The following is a 21,379-nucleotide window of genomic DNA, read 5'->3' as shown; positions in this document are numbered from 1 at the left end:
CACACACACACACACACACACACACACACGCACACAAAAACACACATGCATACAGATTGTGCCTTTTCCCTGTCCCTGCCCTTCAAACAGCCTGAGTAAGCCAATGACCTGAGCATTGATTTACTGGTTTTGTTTCCTCTGTTAGCCACAATATTGTCAGAGATCTCCACTTCATCAAATAGTCTTTGAACAAATATATTGAAGAATGTGGTTATGATCCTCTCAGCGACTTACTGTTCCCTCTGTCTGTCTGCACTCACAGCAGCTCAAGTGCTTCATTTGTCAAAGGCGGGCTTTCTACTAGTACCTACTGGCTTTCTTGGATGCAAACTCTGTATTTTAAAATCTTAATAGATTTGAAAGTGTTAAAATATTTTGAACTAATAGATATGCCATATTGATGACTAAAACATTAAGCCAAAGTCAATTCAACCCTTTATGTATAAAGGTAAAATTAAACATCCTTCTCCTTGGGAGCACTATCAGCGTACTGTAACCTGTCCAAAACTACCTAGGTATAAGATAAGGGATTTGCGTTCTGATGGATGGAGAATTTTATACAGTTTGATAAACAGATCTGCCTATGAAACTCTATGAAGAGAGTCATAAATCGCCCACTCATCTCAGTTAATGTTTCATAGTCTATTCAGTCAAGTAATTGCTGCCACCTAGCGGCTGCAAACACGTATTGCAAGTGGATTGACTCGATTTGTAAAATGAATTTATTCTAGGACGGTCATTTCTTACAATTAATTAATTATTAGACACTATTCCGCATCTGTTTAGAAAAATAAAACATTTCTTTTTTCAAATGCTCAACCTTTACATCTGGTTCAAACAAGTCGCCTGTCTCTAGAGTAGTGAAGCAGTCTATCAACGCGAGATTATTATGGCCACACAAGTCCGCGAGAACTCGTACGCAAAACTGTCACGGGTACGGTAGGGCTCTGTTCATGCTCCTTACATTTCCTCGTACAAGAGCCTTTTCATTCGTCGATTTCAAATGTGTGTAAATAGCTACGAATTGTATTCCTCCTCCCGCTAAGAACATGTTTCAAATCCTGTACTCTTCTACGTTTCCTGGACATAAACGGTGGTCTGGATTAAGACCGAAAGAATAGCCTGTGGAAGGTTCTCAGAGATAGATATTGATTGAACATGCATTTGGGGAAAATCAAATGGCTAAACTTTTGTTTGAAAGGTGGACGAGAATTAAATTTGTTTCTTTTTAATGACGGTAATATATCCGTTGACATTTTAATCTAGTAATTACAGTCTTAATATAGCATAGCATAACTTAGTTAAGTGAATTGTTCAGCCTATAAATTCTCTATTAGAGTGAGAAACTTAGGAAAGTGAAGAATACGAGTTTACCCAAACGCACCACCGCCTTGCCGATAGTTGTCTACCGCCCCCTGCCCCTGCTCGGCCTGAAAGCAATTCACTCAGATGACGTCACTCGCAGAGTTGTCATGGCGTCTTTGGGACCGAAGCTGCTGCTGAAATTTAGCTAAAATCTGTCGACAGTCTGTAAATCAAAATGGAGAAAAATGCAAACCTGCATCGAGACACTGATGGGAGCTCGTTGTGTGCCACGATTGCGGGCAAGATGGGCGATGTTTCGGCTGTTGGAGGAGTGAAAGGAGCAACCGAGAAATGCAAGAATAGTGAGGCTGCTCTCAGTACTTTGGTTAACGTTAGTTGCAATAACAGCACCACAAATGTTGGTACTCCTAGCGCTGTTAATGTCACATCCAGTGCTGGTAAGTCTAACTTGACAGAGGTGATCGAAGTCCTTTCAGTGCAGGAGGAGAAGAAGAAGGACACTGAGGCTAGCGGATCGTTGTCGGGGTCCGGGGATCGGATCAGTAACGGGATGGGGCATAACTCGTTGCTGGGTGTAGGAGATAGCGAGGGTGGTGCCTCAAAGTTAGTAAACAACAAACCCGACGGCCCGTCCTCACCTCCCACTAAGGAGATTACAGATGTGCAGGCTGAGGTTTTGGTTTGTGGAGAAAGTGAATCGACAAAACTTGTCAAACCGACTCATCTTTGTCCGGACAATGTAACCACAGCAAACGTCAAGTCTGGGCTGTCCGGGGAGCACACCTTATCGGAGGGATTGCCGAGTGGGAGTGACCCCGATCCCAGCCTCGGAGGAGAGTCCAGAAGCATAGATTCACTCGAGTCTTTCTCCAACCTGAACTCCTGCCCCAGCTCCGACCTGAACAGTGAGGGGCTGGAGGACGGAGGACTGGCCCTGGCCCTGAAGAACGAATACGGGGCCGATGGAACAAAGACTGCGTGCGCTAAGGACCGGGCCGCTGGCCAGTCCATATACCACATTAAGTGGATCAAGTGGAGGGAGGAGAACACGCCGATCATCACCCAGAACGAGAATGGTCCCTGTCCATTACTGGCAATTATGAACGTCCTGTTGCTTGCATGGAAGGTAAAAGCATGGATCAATGGCTCTCTGAGCTATATCAGCACAATTCAAATTTGAAAGGCTTATTTTTACAATTATCATTAATACATGTTAACACAAACAACCTAGAATGAGAACTTTTACTAAAACCCTTTGCCCCTACATGTCAGCATTATATATATATATATATCTGTCAGAGTTATGAGATATTGTCAAACCTTAGCACATTGGTTGACATGTGTTAAGTTATCTACTTGCATAGGATATCCTTTGTTTTTCCACAATAGCAATTGCTCTTCCTTGGATCCACATAAAACAAGACAAGATGTTTAAGCATCACACAATTGGGCAATCTTAACTATCAACAGCTCTTTCACATTAGTGTCACCACAACAGTACATTTTGCAGTTCTCGGTCGTGTATGTGGGAACAAATTAACGGACAGCCGGTGTCAATATGTCTCTTGCAGGTTAAGATGCCTCCCATGATGGAAATTATCACTGCTGAGCAACTGATGGAGTATCTTGGTGAGAGTTTAAACAGATTACACAAGAGCACGTTGATGTCACGTTATTGATCAAAGGGGAACAATGAAATTGTTGTTATTATTATTATGCCACCTCATGGAATCAGGCACACTTCTGCATGGCTTGTTTCTTATGGCTCCACATTAACAATACAACACTGAATGCTTATATGCAGAATATTACACATTTATAATGTAACTTACCAAAATTATAGCATGCTGGCTTGCATTTACAATTGGCCGGAGTTTGAATAGCCTGATAAACATTCTTGTGTCTCACATCCTCTCAGATGATTGTTAACATACTTAAAGGTCAGATATATATACCAGAGTGAACAGAGGAAGAGAGCAGAACTTGAGAATCCCCTGTGATCCAATCTGCTGCTGGATAGGAAACCAGTGCAATCTTTTCTCTCTGGATGTATCCTGCCCTTCATATTTCAAATGACTCTATCAAAATAGAGAGCTCTCAAGTCAGTTCATCATGCTTACATAATTAAGACATTTTAGACAAGTATTTTATCACTATTTGCATGCCCCCCTAAAAGTGCTCATTTATGTTTTGTCGCATGTGAATCTTGTAAAATGTTCTGTGGATGCTGGACACACTCTTAACTTAGCAATGTTGTTTATAGCACTTAGACACAAACACCAAGAGTGATGAAGTTTAGCTGTTGTGTTAAAAGTGGGTGGTGCTGATCACTCAGTAGTAGAGCATGCCAGTGATGTGGGCCCATAGAGGCAGATGGAAACAAATATTGAAGGAGTGAACAGTTCAGTACTGCAGTCCACAGCAGTGAGAGGTTCCTTCTTTTTAAACGCTGCTCATACAAACACAGCTACAAAGACACCATGAGCCGGATTGCTACATAAATAAGAGTTCAGTTAATTAGCATCATTAAGCGTGCTAACTTGTACCATTCATAGAAAATCAAATACGTTTTTTCTTCACACTGTAATAAATTACTATACTCCTAATAGGGGTTTAAGGATTTGACACTAATACAGCTTCAAGTAAACATCTTAAAACGATTTTTCTTTGCTTCATGCAAGCTGTTTTAAGTTAATGTAGCTGTAGATGACAGGATGTTGATGGCAGATCTCTGAGTTAGTCACTGGAAAAGTGTGTGTTGACAGTCCAGCGTGATGCGCTCGCCAGTTCCTTATACATCAAAGAGTCTCTGTGAAGCATCTCTGAAAAAATACTTGCACAAGAGTTTTGCGAGTAAGACGTAGACTGCAATCACACTTTTGACAGCGATAACAAGAATTCATTTTCATAGATTTCTGTTATTCAGTCTATGCCAAATGTTGAATGTTTCTGAAAATAGAGAACTAAAGGATTGTATTAGCATGGTACCATGCCAGACTGTGCTGCTTGCTTCAGGTCACTCTGCTACAGAACTGTGGCCATGAAGCTTTCAGGTGATTCCACAGTGGACAGGGACTCAGCTGGTTCTACATATTTGGCACAGCGTATTCAGAGGAAACAGCTGGCCAGTTCTACCCCTCTTGTTTTTCTGTCACAACAATATAAGTCTGGCAACGTCTCTCTCCTTCTGTTCCTCTGCAGGGGACTACATTCTGGAAACCAAGCCTAAAGAGATATCGGAAGCCCAGCGGCTAAACTATGAGCAGGTGAGGCTTGCTCAATCAGCTCTGAATAATATTATTTAGCGTTTAGCGAGCATGTGTTTTCGCTTGTTTGTGTGTGTATTAATAAGCCGCTGCAGGGATGCAAGGCCTTTGGGATGGACTCTCTGTCTATCTCTCCCTCTCTGTGTATACCCCGTAATTGACTATGTTTAACTTGAGCTCTCACTTTGTCTCTTTGCAAACTCAAAATATTGCCGCCATTTTTACTGTCATTAATGAATATTCACTCCAGTATATAAAGTGACGCACACACTGCTCTGATGTACTGCACACTAAAGCATGCTCACAGCTAAGCGAGTGTGCATGTGTGCGTTGAGATTGACCAGAGGAGGTCAGCTGATTGTGCTATAAAATGGAAATACGCATCCAGTCGATTACAAACCCCATAAACTACAGCTTATCTTTTTTCCCCCCAACTGCTCTATCGGTTACATAAGATGTGTCTCGCAAGGCCTAGGAAATACAAACAGGGGTCAGGAGTGTCAGATTATGTTGTTTCACATGGCTGTGAATGCTTAGAGACGCATGGCTGGGTTCAGCTCCTGGCTATTACCGAGGCTGTTGGTGTGTTCATGCACGGGTTTCTATGTTTGGATGTGTGTGTGGCTCACCGTAAGAGGCACTTGGAGATGGAGCTGCAGCTCGCCTGCTTCCTCCCATCTCCACTGCCTGCCTGTGGAGCGAGAGAGAGAGAGGCTGTACCTCCTTTCCCCTTGCGTGGCAGAGCACCAGCACATCTGTGAATGATTTGAAGCTACACTTGCCCCTCCTTTAGAGAGCAGGTAAAATAATTTGCAGTATTCTTTATATACGGTCATGGCTGAGTTTGTTCTAAATTTAAGTTGAGCTGAAATACAAGCTCTTAAATATATCAGCGGTGTCTTCGGCATGCACAGTTAAAGTAAGGGAGTGGTTGGAAGTTTGTGTTGCATAGTTATTATGGCAGTCTAATCCTGGACACTGGCCTGGGAGCTCTTTAACATGTGTGTGTGTGTCCTCACGTCCGTGTTCTGCGGGTGACACAGGATGTGGAGACTACAGTGGGAGCTGGATATCTAAGATATGCAATGTGTTTGGTGTCCTCTTATATATATATATATACCCAGCAGAAATGTGCTTCCGCTGCCTTTTGGATCTATGTAAGACACAACTGAAGTCAGACTGACTTAGAAAAGAGCTGTTGGAGATCACAACCGAGGAAGTTCTATTTTTAAACTCAGCCAAAAAAACATCATCTGTCGCAGGAGTGTGCGAGGATTAAAATAGCAGCTGCATTGCTGCTCTTTAGCTATTGTTAAATATTTACTTGGCAGAGCGGTGGAAGTGAGAGTGTAGTTTTGCTCTGCTTTTATCTCAGTGGACCCAGCACTCTCACAAAGCTTCTCCTCCATACCCACTGTTCAACTACTGGAGGAGAGGAGTTATCATGTGTAAGAAAACCTGTTTTCAGTATAGGTGTCACAGTGATTGGGCTTGTTCACAAATGTTTCTTGAATCCATCTTTTTGCTGGAAGTGAATCATTAGATTATTGCATTATATTCCGAGCTGGTCCGTCCGCCTAATGTATTGAAATAGGGGCTGACAAACATTAGAAACATTAGATTAGCTTGATGATTAATCCAACCAAAATGTAGAGCAGCTGCTGATGAGTGTGGCAGGATTCATGAAAGTATGACCCACATTGTGGAAAGGTCCAGTCACATAAAACGTTCATTATTTGCAACGCTCACTAATGTGTGATTACATTACGTGTGTGTATACTGTAGTTTTACAGGCATGTGTTAGACGTGCTGGCAGGGAGAATCACAACTACCAGTCACGTGACAAAATGAAACAGTTTTCCCATCTAGTACACCTTTCTTAGCAAAAATGTGTTGCATAGGAGAAAAGTTTTAGTTTTTATCTCAGAATGCCAAAAACTGAGAAAATAATCAGACTCTTTTCGTTAACGCAGCTGTAGGGTGAGGCTTCATTATAGTTTTATATCTGGCTGAATGTGTCAACATTTACTCAGGAATTTGACGAGGTGAACTTTTCATGATCATAAACAAAAAAAGATTGCAGCAGAGGGGTTCTACCTTCAGGCACTTACTCTGAAGAGTGAAAAAAAAAATAACACCAAAAAGCCTCAGCAGTGTTCTGTGCTTATGTTGTACTATGGCGATGTATCCAACATAAGCACAGATGAATGTGAGTGATTCAGTGCTAATCAGCTGATCTCAAAGCGCTCATCTGCTGTCGGAGCCCTCTGCCCCTAAAGTGAAGAGAAGTGGTCCATTACACAAGCCTGCTAATCCTGCCATCACTGCCGCTCACAAGCCTCCTAATCCACACACTCAGAGGGGCCAGCTGCGGGCTTTTCACCTCGGATGTACACACCAAAGCGGCAAAGCTGGAGTAGCTTGCTGCTAATGGGACGTACAGTATCTGCTGCTGTAATCAATCCAGTGCTGTGTTTGAAAATGTCTCATATTGTAACATGTCGTTGTTGTTGTTGTTTTTTCAGCTGAATAAACCGTAAAGGCTTTTTTACGCCTTTATTCAGATAGGACAGTGGATAAAGTCGGTAACCATGGAGAGAGAGAAAGTAGGGAATGACATGTGGGAAAGGAGCCTGGTGTTAGTGACTATCTAATGTCCAAATTTCTAATCGAGCTTTTAGCCACTTGCAGAGGTGTGTGAAAAGGTCTTGACGCGTAAAAATAAACAAATGTCCAAAATGAAATGACTTTGTGAAGTTCCCGTTCATTGTAACATATCAAGCAAAGACAAACCGTGATTATGATATGATGAGTTCTTAATGCCGAGATTTATAGATGTCTGTTGTCGTTCGTTTGTTATGTTAAGTACGATAGGAACCGTATGTTCCCACCACCTATGCACAGATTTCCTGCTCACCATGACCTATAGACATTCAACCATACCACCTGACCAATTAACCCAAATCATCAACCATCACCACCTCATGTCCAAACCAAGTAAACAAATCAACATATGAACCAAACCCATTGAAATACAACACATGAATACACACACACACTAAAATGGCTCCTACACCTGCGCTGCCTGCTTTGAGGAGAACAGCCTTTGTTCATGGGGCACACAAACTACCTGCTAGGCCAGCTGGTGCACGTTTTATTGTTGTTTTCCTCTCTAGACATAAAAAATGTTAAGTTCACATCACTAATTGTCATTCAGTCCTGTTTACATTTAGTGAAACTGCAAAGAAACCTGCAATTTAAGAGTCGGGGTAATTTGGTGTGAGTAGTGATTTTCTGCTTTTGGATATTTTTCTTGTGTCTCCACTCTCTCTCTCTCTCTCTCTCTCTCTCTCTCTCTCTCTCTCTCCCCGCTTGTGTTGAAATCTAATAGTTATACCTTACAACTACACGCTTGCAACAGAGTAGTGGGGCTCAGCTGCAAGGTTGATCTTGCTCTCAGAGTTAAATGGCAGCAGAGTTCAGAGGCAGCTGGGAAACAGTGCTCAGAGGCTGAACGCAAGAATGAGTCTGTTTGTTTCTCAGGTGTGTGAGTGCATGACATGAAGTGAGTAGAGTACATTCTCTAACACGGTGCAGTAAAAGGTCGTTCTGCAGATAGAATGAAAGGACGATTGGTAGTTGTACGCCTGTTCAACGGATCACTTGCTGATTTAAGTTAAATTAATAACTTTATACTAATAAAACCTTTACCTCTTTAGCCATAGATACAAGCAGGAAAAATCATCAGCTCCACTACAGCAATGTCTCTAAAGAAAAAAAAACTTAGGCAAAGCAAAGTGTGCAATTATTTCTTACCTAGAAATAATCCTAAAATCGTTTTTTTGTATTATTTTGTATATGACCACTGAACTCAGTCTCTCACACTAAGAGAGAGGAGAACAACATCTTACAGGTGAATATTTCTGTGTTCAGATTTGTCTATTTCACACGACACAGCGACACAGTTTGAATGATTTTTCATTGTTATAAAAAGAAAAAAATCAGCATGACAGTGTCTTCATTCTCCCATGATTATAGGAGAACACAAACAAAATAAAACGTATTATATCCCACAGAGCCTAATGAAGATCATCATTGAAGATTATTTTAATGCAACTTGTTACTGACACCGTTGTTCCTTTGAAGAGCATAAAAGCTGATATAAAAGGAAAGCAGAAGTTGCAGTAAAGTCTGTTATATTTTGGAGAAAACACAATGTCACTTAACATACTCAACAACTGTTTAATCATGCAGAATTGGCTGCAGAGATTTAGAAAGACTGCTGAAGGCCAAAGACATACCATGCAAAGTGAAGCAATACGTTCCCAGTGTCTTTGTTAAACTAAAATAAAAAAGACAGCAATTTTTGTAGGATGAAACGTATAATAGCATTACATACTCATACCAAGAACAAGCAGCAATCATTTGAAGCTGGCAGAAATGTTGAACAGGCTGCTGCTGCAAAACAGGTCTGGAGGTCTGAGCCTGGGGTTCCCTGGATGATTCTGCTGAATATAACCCAGAGCAGTTCTTTTTGTGTTCTGGCTCTGAGGTTGGTTCTCAGTCGGTGTATCAAGATAAAACATTAAACCTACTGTAGGCCTCTTCATGCCTCAAGGCTTTGTTTCGGGGGAAACAATACCAGCCATGTGTACAGCTACATACACTACACATCTATATCACAAACCACTGACTGTCCAGAATGTAATGGCTAATACTGTCTTGTTTTAACGTGTGTGTGTGTTTTCGCCTGGTCCCGCTCAGTCTGCTGATAGTGTGTGTGTGTGCGAGTGGCTGTGAGGGCGAGAGTGGACGTCAGTACATACCTTCTGCTAAAGTGAGTCATCTCACATCATCTGAAAGTAAAGACATTAAATCAGAATCAGAATCGGGTTTTATTGCCAAGTACATTTACACATACAAGGAATTTGACTTGGTGTATTGGTGCTAAACAATTAACAAGGAAATAAAGCAGAGCTATCTTCAAAACACATTTGAAGTTAATATTCTGGAAAGTAGTAAAAAAAGAAGTGCAATCCATTCTACCTGAACATTATGTTGTTGTGTTAAGAGGATCCACTAGCCTGAACTCATTTTAGCCCCAATCTGTCATTTGTCTTTTGACCACCATTCAGAAAATTCAGATATTCAGAAATGTCCTCCAAAAAAATCAAACAAAGGCAGCCGTTTAAAGCAAGGCTAATGGATGGCACAACACTGCCAAATCTTCCTGATATTCTGTCTGTCCCTTAGTAATATTATATCATGTCTCCCAATGATACGCCTGAGAGCTTACACAGAAATGTAATATCAAATGCTTTCCTGGCAGAGACCTGGATTTCTCCCTGTGGTTGAAGGCTGATTGACAGTAAGCAGAGCGAAACATAATAAGTGCAGTAAATATCAAAACATTCAACTAAAAGTCAGTGGAGTTACTATACAGTAAGGCAGGAGAACGGACAAGTTATGAGTAAATGCGAGCACTTTTTGTGTGATGTATAAACAGCAGCTAATGGCTACTAATAAAGACCGAAAAGTTTATTTCTGTAGCTTTGATGACAGTGTGCAGACAAGCGGGAACAACTTATCAAATGAGACAGCTCACAGTAAATGCAAACAGCTGGATTGGATGCAGTGTGTGGTTCTGTATAATGGTCCCATCGTTCTGTAGCACTAGTCATCATGCAGTTTTTAAACCAAGATCTGACCCTCTGTTCTCTGTGCTTCCCAGAACATGAGCGATGCCATGGCAGTGTTGCACAAGTTGCAGACAGGTCTGGATGTGAATGTCAAGTTCACAGGGGTGCGAGTCTTTGAGTACACCCCAGAATGCATCGTATTTGATCTGCTGGACATCCCTCTCTACCACGGCTGGCTGGTTGACCCCCAGGTGAGCTGGACCTGACTGATTGTTGCTGCTGTTTCTCTCCACATCCCTGAAATAAACTTGTTTTTTTTACTTTCCTCCAATTTAACCTTGTAACTCTTTCTATTTGTTTTTGTTCTGAGAGCAGCTGTCTGTTTTTTTAAATGCTGTAATGGTGAAGTGATATTTAACCCCTTCAATGTTTCCTCAGCTCTACATCAGGCTGCTCTGGTCGCTGAGTTTTACTGAACTTTATTTCTTCTTATGGGTTTATTAATCTACCTGAGTGACATAAATAGCTAAGAAAGAATAAGGTTTTAATAGTGTGGAAGCTAGAAGTCATGAACCATGTAGGGTGGACAGTTGTTGCTGTTCAATAGTTTGAAAAATAAATTGTTTATTTAATGCATTTCATTATAAAATGCAATAGTCAAAAATTGTCAAGTATGCTTAGTCTGCCAAATAAACATGTTGTCATGGTTACAAAATGATTTTGGATGTTTACACAGGAGAGCCTTTCCTTGACACTTTCTACTTTGTAATTTTAATGAAGAAAGATGAATAGTACTTTGGTTTTTGAATTCATTCTAATCTCATCTCTACTGATACACTGTCCTGTGGATGTGGTCTGTGTGTTCTTGTTTTTTGTCAAGTCAAAATGATAGTTCAGTCAACCCTAAATAAAGAGAATGAATGCTTAAATGCGGTCCAGTTTAGTTGTGTGAACTCAAAAGAAATCAAGTCTACACAGTGATAGTAGTTTCAGAATGAAGCTCTCTTCTTTTACTTTTGGACTTTTACTCTGTTATACATTTTGCACTCTGACTTTCAGGAATACAGCTCGGTGAATGTTCTTTCCCAACGTTTTTATCTTTTGTTTGCAGATGCATGACATTGTCAAGGCAGTGGGCAATTGCAGTTACAACCAGCTGGTGGAGAAGATAATATCCTGCAAACAGTCTGAGAACAGTGAGCTGGCAGGGGAAGGTGGGTGTTCTCCCTTCACTTCTCTTTAATCCCACTGCAGAGGGAAATAGAAACAACATCCTGTATTCCCTTTCACTTAGTGGCACAGGTATAATATTAACTCTGTCACACATTCACTACTTGAGAAATGTTAACTGGACTGTCTAGGACGAATGCATTCTGCAGAAAACCACAGGACAGACTGAAATAAAACCAGGACATACATGTGACCACTCATCTAATGACCTACTTCCACAGCTCACGGTTTTCTTGCCAGCTGTCACTAACTTCACTCAAAACATTTGCTCTTTCAACACTGAGCTTCCTGAGTAGTTTTCAGCTGGGCAGATGCCAAGTGAACACATCAAAGCTTTAGTGGATGGTCATATTGATACTGGCATTCACTCCTTTTTCATTGTGTTTCTGCTTTTGTAGGCTAGAATAATTCCTTTGAGGACCTGATTTAAATAGTTGATGCTGATGCACTTATGTAACGCTGAGAGAAATAAACATCTCAGTTCTAATGCTTTAATATCCTAAAATATTCAACTTCAACAATTCAATAGTTACTTTTCGATCTTTCCATAAAAGTTGTGGTTCTTTCTGGGCCAGGCTGCTCCGCTCTCCTCTGTCTGTTTGAGGATCACACAATTATGTGGGCTCCAAACTAAATGCTGTTCTGTCTCACAGATGTCCCTCACCATCTGCCTCTCAGCCTATATTGGGTTCACTATAGTAACCGCTTCCAGCAGCACATTCAGAGTCTGAATGTTCAAACAGCTACTACACACATGACAGTAGGGTTTCCCAAATGCTTTCCAAATAGTGACCCACCTTCATTATGAGTCAGACATTCTTGTTTGTTGACTATGGAGCGATGACTCATCCATTTGTCCAACCATAAAATAATGTTTACCAAAAAATAGTTTGTATCTGAGTAACAAATTAAACTCTGCACCCCCTTAACTAAATTATTGATTGTTTTCAAAACAAGTTTAGTTTCTCGCTGATCAACACTCGTGTCAAAATAAAAGCATCATCACACAATTTCAAATCCATTTTGAATTGCAAAAACAGGGACGTAAAGATACAATGAAATATCATCATCAAGTCTATCATCTATCCATGTTTCTGATTTGCTTTTTTCTAAAACTCAATCTCTTTTTTTGTTCCCTGCATGTTTCGTCCCAGGCATCGTTGCAGAGCAGTTTCTGAGCAGCACAGCCACACAGCTGACCTATCATGGCTTATGTGAGCTCACATCCACTGTGCAGGAGGGAGAGCTCTGTGTCTTTTTCAGGAATAACCATTTCAGCACCATGATCAAATACAAGGTCAGAATTGAATAGTAATGACAGCATCTTAACAGTTACGGTGGGTATTTGCAAAATGGTCAGGATGTGTCCCTGAGTCAAAACTGAAAACTACATGGAAGCCCTTTGCTTCCACAGGATAGTTACTGTGACTTGTATGTAAAATTGTAAATTAATAAGGATGATACAAGCCCCTACAATATAATGGTATATTTCTGTCGGTCGCATTGCTGATGTGTATGCAGATAAAGGCAAAACTATCTTTGCAATCCTGAACAGGCTTTTCAATTTTGTGTCTTTGAGATAAAAACCCTGTCAGATCTGTTACAGATGATAAACTTCTCACAGGTGTCTTCCCACAGGCCCTAAATACAGCAGTCATCATCCACTGTTGAAAAAGAACAACCTAGACAAGTCAATAATGAACCATTTTTAGGCCTAAATAAAATCTACCATTTATAAGCAAAAATACTTGAATTTTTTTGTTTTTTAACAGTTAAATAACTTATTGACACTTATCAACTGCTTTGATGTTTGTTTTCCAGTCAGGATCGCATCACAACTGCTGTTGTTAAGGTGTTTAATGACATCTGCTTAAACAGAGACATTGGCTTAATTTGAGTTTTATTACTGAGTCCCAGATATGACTCATAGATGGCTCTATTTTAATCCAAAATGTTGTGCTTTGTAAATTGTACTGTGTCTCTCTTTTTATTTCCGTCTGTAACTTTGTGTTTTTTCTGCTGCCTGTCTTGGCCAGGTCTCCCTTGAAAAGGAGGTTTTTAATCTCAATGGGACCAACCTGGTTAAATAAAGGTTAAATAAATAAAAATAAAAATATTACCACTGGATATGAGTTTGGCATTCACACAATTGACCATAATACATTACTTGACTGACCGTAGAACTTTCTGAACTTTCTGGTTCAGTACTAAACTGGTTTGAGTATGACTTAAAGGACAGTGGAGTTCCCTAAGGCTCCATCCTGGGGCCTCTTCTGTTTAACATCTACATGCTCCCACTGGCTCAGAATATAGAAAACAACAAAGTAAGTTAACACAACTACGCTGATGACACAATAATCGACATACAAGTGCTAGGTAGATGCAATGAACAAATTAATGAGTGGATGTTCCATAATTTTCTTCAGTCAAACCAAGACAAAACTGAGATGGTTGTTTTTGAGCCCAAAGAGGAGCGATCAAAAGCCAGTACGCGGCTTCAAGTGTTACAATCTGCCTCCAATACTTTTCCTGTTCTCTTCAATATTTTTCCATAGTGCTCTGTAAACAGATATTTAATAGCATGCTCTTAAAACTGGGGAAAAAAAAGCTACGTGGGAATTTTAACAGATTTAAAATATTTGCCCAATCTTGAGAGTCTAATAGTTACCTAATTCAGGGCATGCGTGTATGCCTCCCATCAGCCCTTGCCCACAGCGTTCTAGTCGTGTCAGAGCAGACCTATCCTGTTATCTTCAGGGGATATATTGTGGAAAGTGCTGTATAGCTGCCAATGTCAGCAGAGCTTTGTGCATCACCTCTTACCCCCAGATAACTTATCTTGACAGCTTAAGTTCTCTTGTATTCACTCATCTGCACTCTTTTGCATGGACTTGTTCATACAGTCACACTTAATAAACCACTATGTATATATGTGTGGGTGTGCACAGTGTCTGCACAGTGTGACACTGTCAAGTTGAGTGTGTGTAATGTGTACTGTTTGTGGTTGCTTTACTAGGGCCAGCTGTACCTCCTGGTCACTGATCAAGGTTTCCTGACGGAAGAGAAGGTAGTCTGGGAGAGTCTACACAATGTTGACGGAGACGGCAACTTCTGCGATTCCGAGTTCCGGTTGCGACCTCCTTCTGATCCAGAGACTGTATATCGAGGACAGCAGGATCAGATAGACCAGGTCTGAGCACTGTGGCAGGCAAGACTAGCAGAACCAGCAATTATCCACTCTGAAAACCATGATATGCTTTACCATGACATTGCTCTTCATGCCACAAAGGCAGAGACAGTGTACAAGATCAATCATGTCATACTGGCCATCTTACGCAGTTTACAGATATTCAAAAAGAACCAGTGGACAGGAGAGACACAACAAAACAAAACTATGTATAACAATAAAAATCCACCCTTCAAGACTAAAAAAATGGAAACATGATTTCTCAATAATTGATGTGCTATAGCTCCCAATTTCAGCTTTTCACTCACACATATTACAGCCTGAAAAGTACATAATAGGGCTTTGCAAACTTTCCCTTAATGCATTGTGTCTCTTGGGAATGTTTGTGTTGTTTCACAGCTGTCTGCTCATTTATCGGCCAGACTGGTCCAGAGACACAGAGCTTTCTGAGCGGCTCCCAAACATGACAGACAGACTAGATTAGAACATGGGGGCTTTTATTTTTTATACTCCCTGTTTACTCAGGCTCAGACCTCTTTATCTACAAGATAGGGTTGGTGAGAAAAATCTATTCAGGCAATTTTCTGCACTTATAATCATTTCAGTCAGATTGAAGAAAACTTTGATTCCAGTTGGGAAATTGGGTCTTTGCGGTGACAGTATACGACAAAATAGAGTACACTGCATAAATGGATACCACCATTATAAAGGAGGTTTTGTAAATTACATCACAACTTATACCTATATAGATTATAAAGAAGATAGGACAGCAAATGAAAATGAATGAAAAATACATAAATAGCCTTTATTTTGTATAGCATAGTTTATTGCAGTTTAAAGCATTGACAGCTTTGCTCGTAGCTCACCAAGTCTCTCTCTCTCTCTCTCTCTCTCTCTCTCTCTCTCTCCCCCTCTCTCTCGCTCGCTTTGTGCCTGCTCATGTGTGTCAGGACTATCTGATGGCCCTGTCGTTGCAACAGGAGCAGCAGAGTCAGGATCTACAGTGGGAGCAACTCCCAGAAGGCATCAGCGACCTGGAACTGGCCAAGAAGCTGCAGGAAGAAGAGGACCGACGAGCATCGCAATACTACCAGGAGCAAGAGCAGGAGCAGGCGGCTGCAGCAGCAGCACAGGCACAGGTAGGGAGGGGCTGGAGGAGACAGAAGCAGGTGGGAGAGGGAGTGGAAGGTAGACTTACAAAAACTCTGGGGTGTTTAATGTAGCACAGAGGGAAGGATGTTGTGTTTCGGAAACAGGTGGATGTCTGCATCAGAAGGTTTGAGCTATAAAGGGGGAACTGAGGATGAAAAGGGATGATTATTTGTATTTTTCTTTTTTAGATGATGCCATCCTTTAGTGTGAGGCCATCCCACAGACATTATCTTTCAAAGGATAGTCATTACACCTTCTTGTTGCAGATAGGTAAGGTTTATATATAAAAAATATAAAGATCAGAATAGGGCAAAAGAGGAAAGAAACAAAAGCATATCCCTCCAGTTTTGTTCCTTTTTTGTCTCTGTTTAAAAATAATAAAATCATGAATATCAAAAATATAAATATAAAATATAAAAACAGAGCCTGACCCTTCTGGGGTTATGTTATATCTTATTAGGTATTTTGTTACAATATTATTTCACATTTACTTTTTTTTTTTTTTTTTTTAAGAACAACCATTAGCTTTGCTTTTAAGACGCATATCTATAACTGTGTACTCTTGCTGTGTTCTTGCAGCAGGGCCAGCAGGAGCCTGCTGAGGTAGACGAGTTAGACAGAGGAGGTGCAGGAGGAGCAGCAGGCGGCGCGGGGACGGCGGCAGCAGCCGGAACCACGGCCAGCCCGGGAAAACAATCCTCAAGCAGCGAGCGCAAAGCCAAGAAAGAATCGAAGGATAAAGACAAATGTGTTATTTTGTAACATACAGCGTGTCTGTGTGACTGTGCGTGAGTGTTTTGTGCATTTGCTTTTCTGTGAGAAAGGGGACGCGACCCCCCCTACTCGGCAACAAATAAGGGAAGGAGACGCTTGAGGAGGGGACGCGACAAGACTAACAGAGGATCTGCTGCTCCCAAACCACTGGTGCCTGCTATCCTCTATCCTCAGTAGAACCTGGACACCAGAGGAAGGGACACTACAACGACAACTACCCCTGTATCTTTCATAGAGTCAGCCAAACTTTGTTACAAGTTGCACAGTGCACTATATTTGTGATGTGGGGTGGTATGTTTTATAGCAAGACACAATCTGAAGAAACAAAACATCACACTCAACATTTTTTAAATAATTCATTTCATTCATTTTCATTTTTTTGCAGCTTATAAGCTTTTTGTTGTACTTATCAATATTTACAAAACGTATATATATGGAAAGACACAATCTTTTGGTTTCAGTTGAGTTTTTTAAGTAAGCTGTTGATGCCAAGATTCACATTTTAAGTTTGTATCCATGTAAGAGGAATATTTTGGGAGAGGTTTATTTCTTCTGTGAGCTGAGAGGGGTTTTCTCTGTTAGAAATCATTGTAACAGTATGTTTTCCCCTGTGAAACACTATGTTCTGAAGGGTGAATTAACACCAGATAGATGCCAGATACTGTGGCTACAGTGACAGTACTCATCACAGTTTGCCCTGTTCAGATTTGCCTTACCAGAGTATGGCGGTGTTGTATTCTGCTCTGTTTGAATGTGTGTGGTATGTACAGTACATGTGTGCTATGTGGTATAACAGCATGTTTAAACATGTCTCATTTACTTAGCATCACTGATGTAACAGATTTCATTTTGGAAATAGCCAATTTTTGTTATTGTAGTGCTTAAGCTACAAATTGGAGACATTAAATGTCTTTTTTTGTTTTTCAGAAAAACATTCTTGGGACAGTCAAGCTGAGAATTATGTTGCAGGATTGAACTGAGGAAATGTGTCCGAGTCTGTATATTGGTAGGAGATCAACCCTGAGAGTATAAGGTGGTTCTGGGAGGCCCTCCCCCCCCCCCTTTTCACAGGCACTATCATTAACTCCTTTCTTAGTTTTTATATGTTAGAGTTTCACTGCAGCAAAGTTTTTGAGAGACATGCCACAAAATTCTGTCTTTTGCTGGTAATATTACTCTAAACGTGGAAAAAAAGCTCATGAAATATTTGAGAAACTTTTCCCACAGCCAAGCTGCAAATCTGTGACTTCAAGATATACAACAGTGATTAGGTTTTAAGCTGCAGCTGTGCTAAGTTGATGCTTCACTCCTTGTCCTCAACACTTCTACATAAAACATGTCCGATATTTGTTAAGACAGTGAGGCCTAAAGGTTGATATTGACAAACGGATCTGTCCTGGGGTTATGTATCCTGAAACTGATATTCTTTGGTATCACCTTTTGACTTTTGTGCATTTCACTGCAGCTTTTTGAAAGTTCAAACACATGATGTACATATTTCCCTAACGCATTCTTATAATGGCCTGTGCCATTATCGTACCATGGGACTGCCTCCTGAGAAACTTTTCTATCTATACATTCCAATTGGATGCCTTGACTCAAGCCTTCTGTTACAGACTGAGGGACAACATGTGTGAGGAGATTGCTTGTAAAGGGGTATCTGTTACTTTTTGTTCAGCAAGAACAAAAGTCAGGACAGGTCAGTGACATGTAGGCAGCAGGCCTTCATATTGTGTGGGAAGCCTTTGTTACGGGCATCATGTTTGTGTCGCTCTAAGGCTTTGTTTTTGTACATATACTATAAACATGTAAATCGCCTTAATACATTTCAACATACTTTATAGGACAAAAGATAACAGGCGTATTTTCAGACTGAGACAATCCCCGTGTTTCCACATGAACATCAGAAATACTCTCAGGCCTCTTCTGAAGGAACAAAAATCCTCCAGTGTCTTTTATGTACCGGCACAGTTCCTCGGCCTGTCCTCACTTTGTCCGTCACATTTTGAATAATCTATGTATCCATGTAACTTCGTTGACACTTTGGAGGACAGGAGCATGCAGCTGCAGCAGCAGCTTGTTGATTTTAACACTAGAACTAAGCTGCTCTTCTCGTGTTAACTTGGACTACTTGATGAAAAATAAAAGCCTCTATAGATAGGGTTAAGGAAGAATTGTTAATTAATTATGGACACTTTTCATTGACTTTTAAGCAGTTTTATCCCATGCTGCTGAAATAAATAACACATATTTATAAGGTATGAGCGAGAAGGTAGAGGGGAGACTTTCTGGCAACATAATGCTTTTATTTAGTTTTATTAAGTTTCACATCATTTATGTTGTGGCTCCTTGAAGTGAAAATGCTGAGAAAGGAAACTTCACATGGGCCAGTTTGAGCTGATCTGGAAATGTATGTGTTTAGGTGTTAATATGAGTGAAAAGAGTGCAGTGACACATGCCACACAATTTTAATATAATTATTATTTCAGATTTACTACTGTGCATTAGCTTTCTATCCCTAGTCATTACTACCAGATTGAACATTTTTGTTGTAGCGTGTTTGTTTCACCCTAGTTCCTAAGGGGAATTGATCAGAAAGATATCGTGTTTTCAGTGTCTCCAAGTGGTTGCTTGTATGCCTTGTAAAAGTGATGGTGGGGTAAATACTGAAAAAAAAAAAACTAGTGTTTTGACAAGGTGGTCGTTGGGGGAAAAAAAAGTAGTTGTTGTAATTGGTTTTTGCACTGTTACATTGATATGCACTAACAGAAGAGAAACATACCTCATTTTATACAGAACATAAATTGTGCAGGAGTGCTATTGTTCTTCGGGTACCTTTGAAGAACTGAATAATGGCCACAAGAATGATCTGAACTTGGGGGTGGTAGATTTAGCAAGCTGAGTAATATGAACTTGTGAAAGTATGAAAGGGCTGTTTAAATGTTTTGGTTTAAAATGAAAGAGTACATCTGTTAACAATAGAACCACTTCAATAGAACTTGCTGCAATTTGATATATTCAGGTTAGTGGTACACCTATACCAGGCAAAAAGCCAAAAGTGCAGAGGCCTGAGAACCAGCATGCAGCTCATCAATCAGGAAGAGATGAATTACAATATTAAAACATGCTATTTGAATTGTCCAAACAAGAGCAGTTTTTGTACAAAATAAAATAATGAGACAACACTGGTACACGGCCCGCTCAGCAAAAAAGGTGTAGGTGCACCCCTAATTCAGGTTATTTTTCCAGAGTCCATCTTTTAACTATGCTCAAACTTTTACACCAAAACAGGCAAGAAGGCTCCTCCATAAGGCTCGAGTGTCGTCATCTATGTAGCACAGGAGGGAAATGTTAATTCTTTTTGTAGGAGACACACATCCAGACTGCTGCACAATCTAAAGGGAGACATTTTCTTTCATGCAAAATATCAAGACTCCCAGATTTTACTTTGTGGTGCATGTAGAGTGGACTTACATTTTATTATCGATTCCCGAAAGAATTTTATTTCCTTTGTACGGCCCATTGTGTTTATATTTCACATAAAACATACAAGCAAAACAATGTTTGTGAATATGGGAGGTTACTCATTTGTGTTGTTTCAATGTTCATCTATTTACATAAATGACCAAATAATGTATGTAGCCTTTCACATTACAGTCACATAATGTATGTGGTGATATATATATAACAAAATGCCTTATAGACGAGGGACATTCAACCTGATTAGAAGTACCAGGATAATAAAAGTCTAAGATTAATAAGTGCTTTGTCGTCATTTGTTGTGAGTTTTTTCAGACGTTATGATATCCATTTAGATTGATTAGGTTCATCTTAAGAAGAAGAAGAAGATCTTTGACTTAAGTGTAAACATTTTGCAACTTCTGAGGGTTTTGAGAATAGTTTGCTTAAAAAAAAAGAAAAAGGAAGATGCAACTGTACTGAGACACTTGGCTTGTGGTGGTTTGATTAAATGGACTTGAGCTTGTTCAGTGCTTTTCTTGAAGTACTTTTCACACCACATTCACGTGCTGATGGCAGAGGCAGCAATGTAAGGTGTCAATCAGTTTTAACTAATTCATTCATGCACATCTGCATGCTGCTGACACAGCAGGAGTAATTTGGGTTTCAGTGGATTGTCCAAGGACACTTTGATATGTGACTGCAGGAGCTGGAGATAGAACACGCACTATGTTGCGTGACGACCGACTACCACTGAGTCACAGCCACTGATTAATTGACTTGTGTTGACTTAATGCTTATGAGTTGTCACAATTGGAACCAAATGATGTTTCTTTAATTATAATAGTATTTCTATAACCGACTAAAGGCAACTTGACACAAGCTAGGCTGCTTTCCTAAATTGTACTGTGTTTCACTGTTCTCTGCTTTTAAAGAAACTTAATCCACCAAGTCTGACAGGTGTATGAATAAAAGTGTTAGAGCTTCAGTACATGCATTACACACTAAGATTAAGTTGGTCCAAATTTAAAGAGACAAAAAACTGTCAAATTAAAAAACAATCAATAAAAATTAAGGAAAGCAAGATGGAAGTGTCTGGTGATGCCTTACTCTGCAGAAATAATGTTCACTTCATGAAACCTTTTGAAATGTAAATGCAGATTTGTGCTTTTTAGAGGGTTAAATGATTTTGAAAATGACCTTAGTGTCTTGACACAGCCGACTGAACCAAAATACAGCCTTTAGTAGACTAGCAGGTTTGATCCAATTTTTAAACAATTGGGAAGTGTTGTAAAAAAAAAGTACAAAGTAAAAAAAAAAAAAAAAGACACCTTTAAGACCTGAAA

General features: G+C 40.2%; 1 protein-coding gene across 3 annotated transcripts; it reads left to right on the top strand.

Annotated features, from left to right (window-relative positions):
• The first annotated feature begins 1,434 nt into the window (after positions 1-1,434).
• On the top strand, positions 1,435-20,335 carry mindy2 (MINDY lysine 48 deubiquitinase 2). Of its 3 annotated transcripts, none has more exons than XM_061038791.1 (9): positions 1,435-2,452; positions 2,898-2,955; positions 4,528-4,592; positions 10,324-10,482; positions 11,343-11,445; positions 12,616-12,758; positions 14,478-14,651; positions 15,629-15,787; positions 16,380-20,335. In XM_061038791.1, the coding sequence occupies exons 1-9, from the start codon at positions 1,541-1,543 to the stop codon at positions 16,560-16,562; spliced, it is 1,956 nt and encodes a 651-aa protein (XP_060894774.1). In that variant the 5' UTR covers positions 1,435-1,540; the 3' UTR covers positions 16,563-20,335. The 3 variants fall into 3 exon arrangements, with proteins under 3 accessions (XP_060894774.1, XP_060894766.1, XP_060894758.1); XM_061038783.1 differs by having other exon boundaries at positions 15,599-15,787; positions 16,383-20,335; XM_061038775.1 differs by having other exon boundaries at positions 1,436-2,452; positions 15,599-15,787.
• The last annotated feature ends 1,044 nt before the right edge of the window (positions 20,336-21,379 follow it).

The sequence above is a fragment of the Labrus mixtus genome, chromosome 1 (assembly GCF_963584025.1).
Source record: "Labrus mixtus chromosome 1, fLabMix1.1, whole genome shotgun sequence".
Lineage (NCBI taxonomy): Eukaryota > Metazoa > Chordata > Actinopteri > Labriformes > Labridae > Labrus > Labrus mixtus.
The sequence above is the reverse complement of the archived record's forward strand: the minus strand, read 5'-3'. Positions and strand labels throughout refer to the sequence as shown.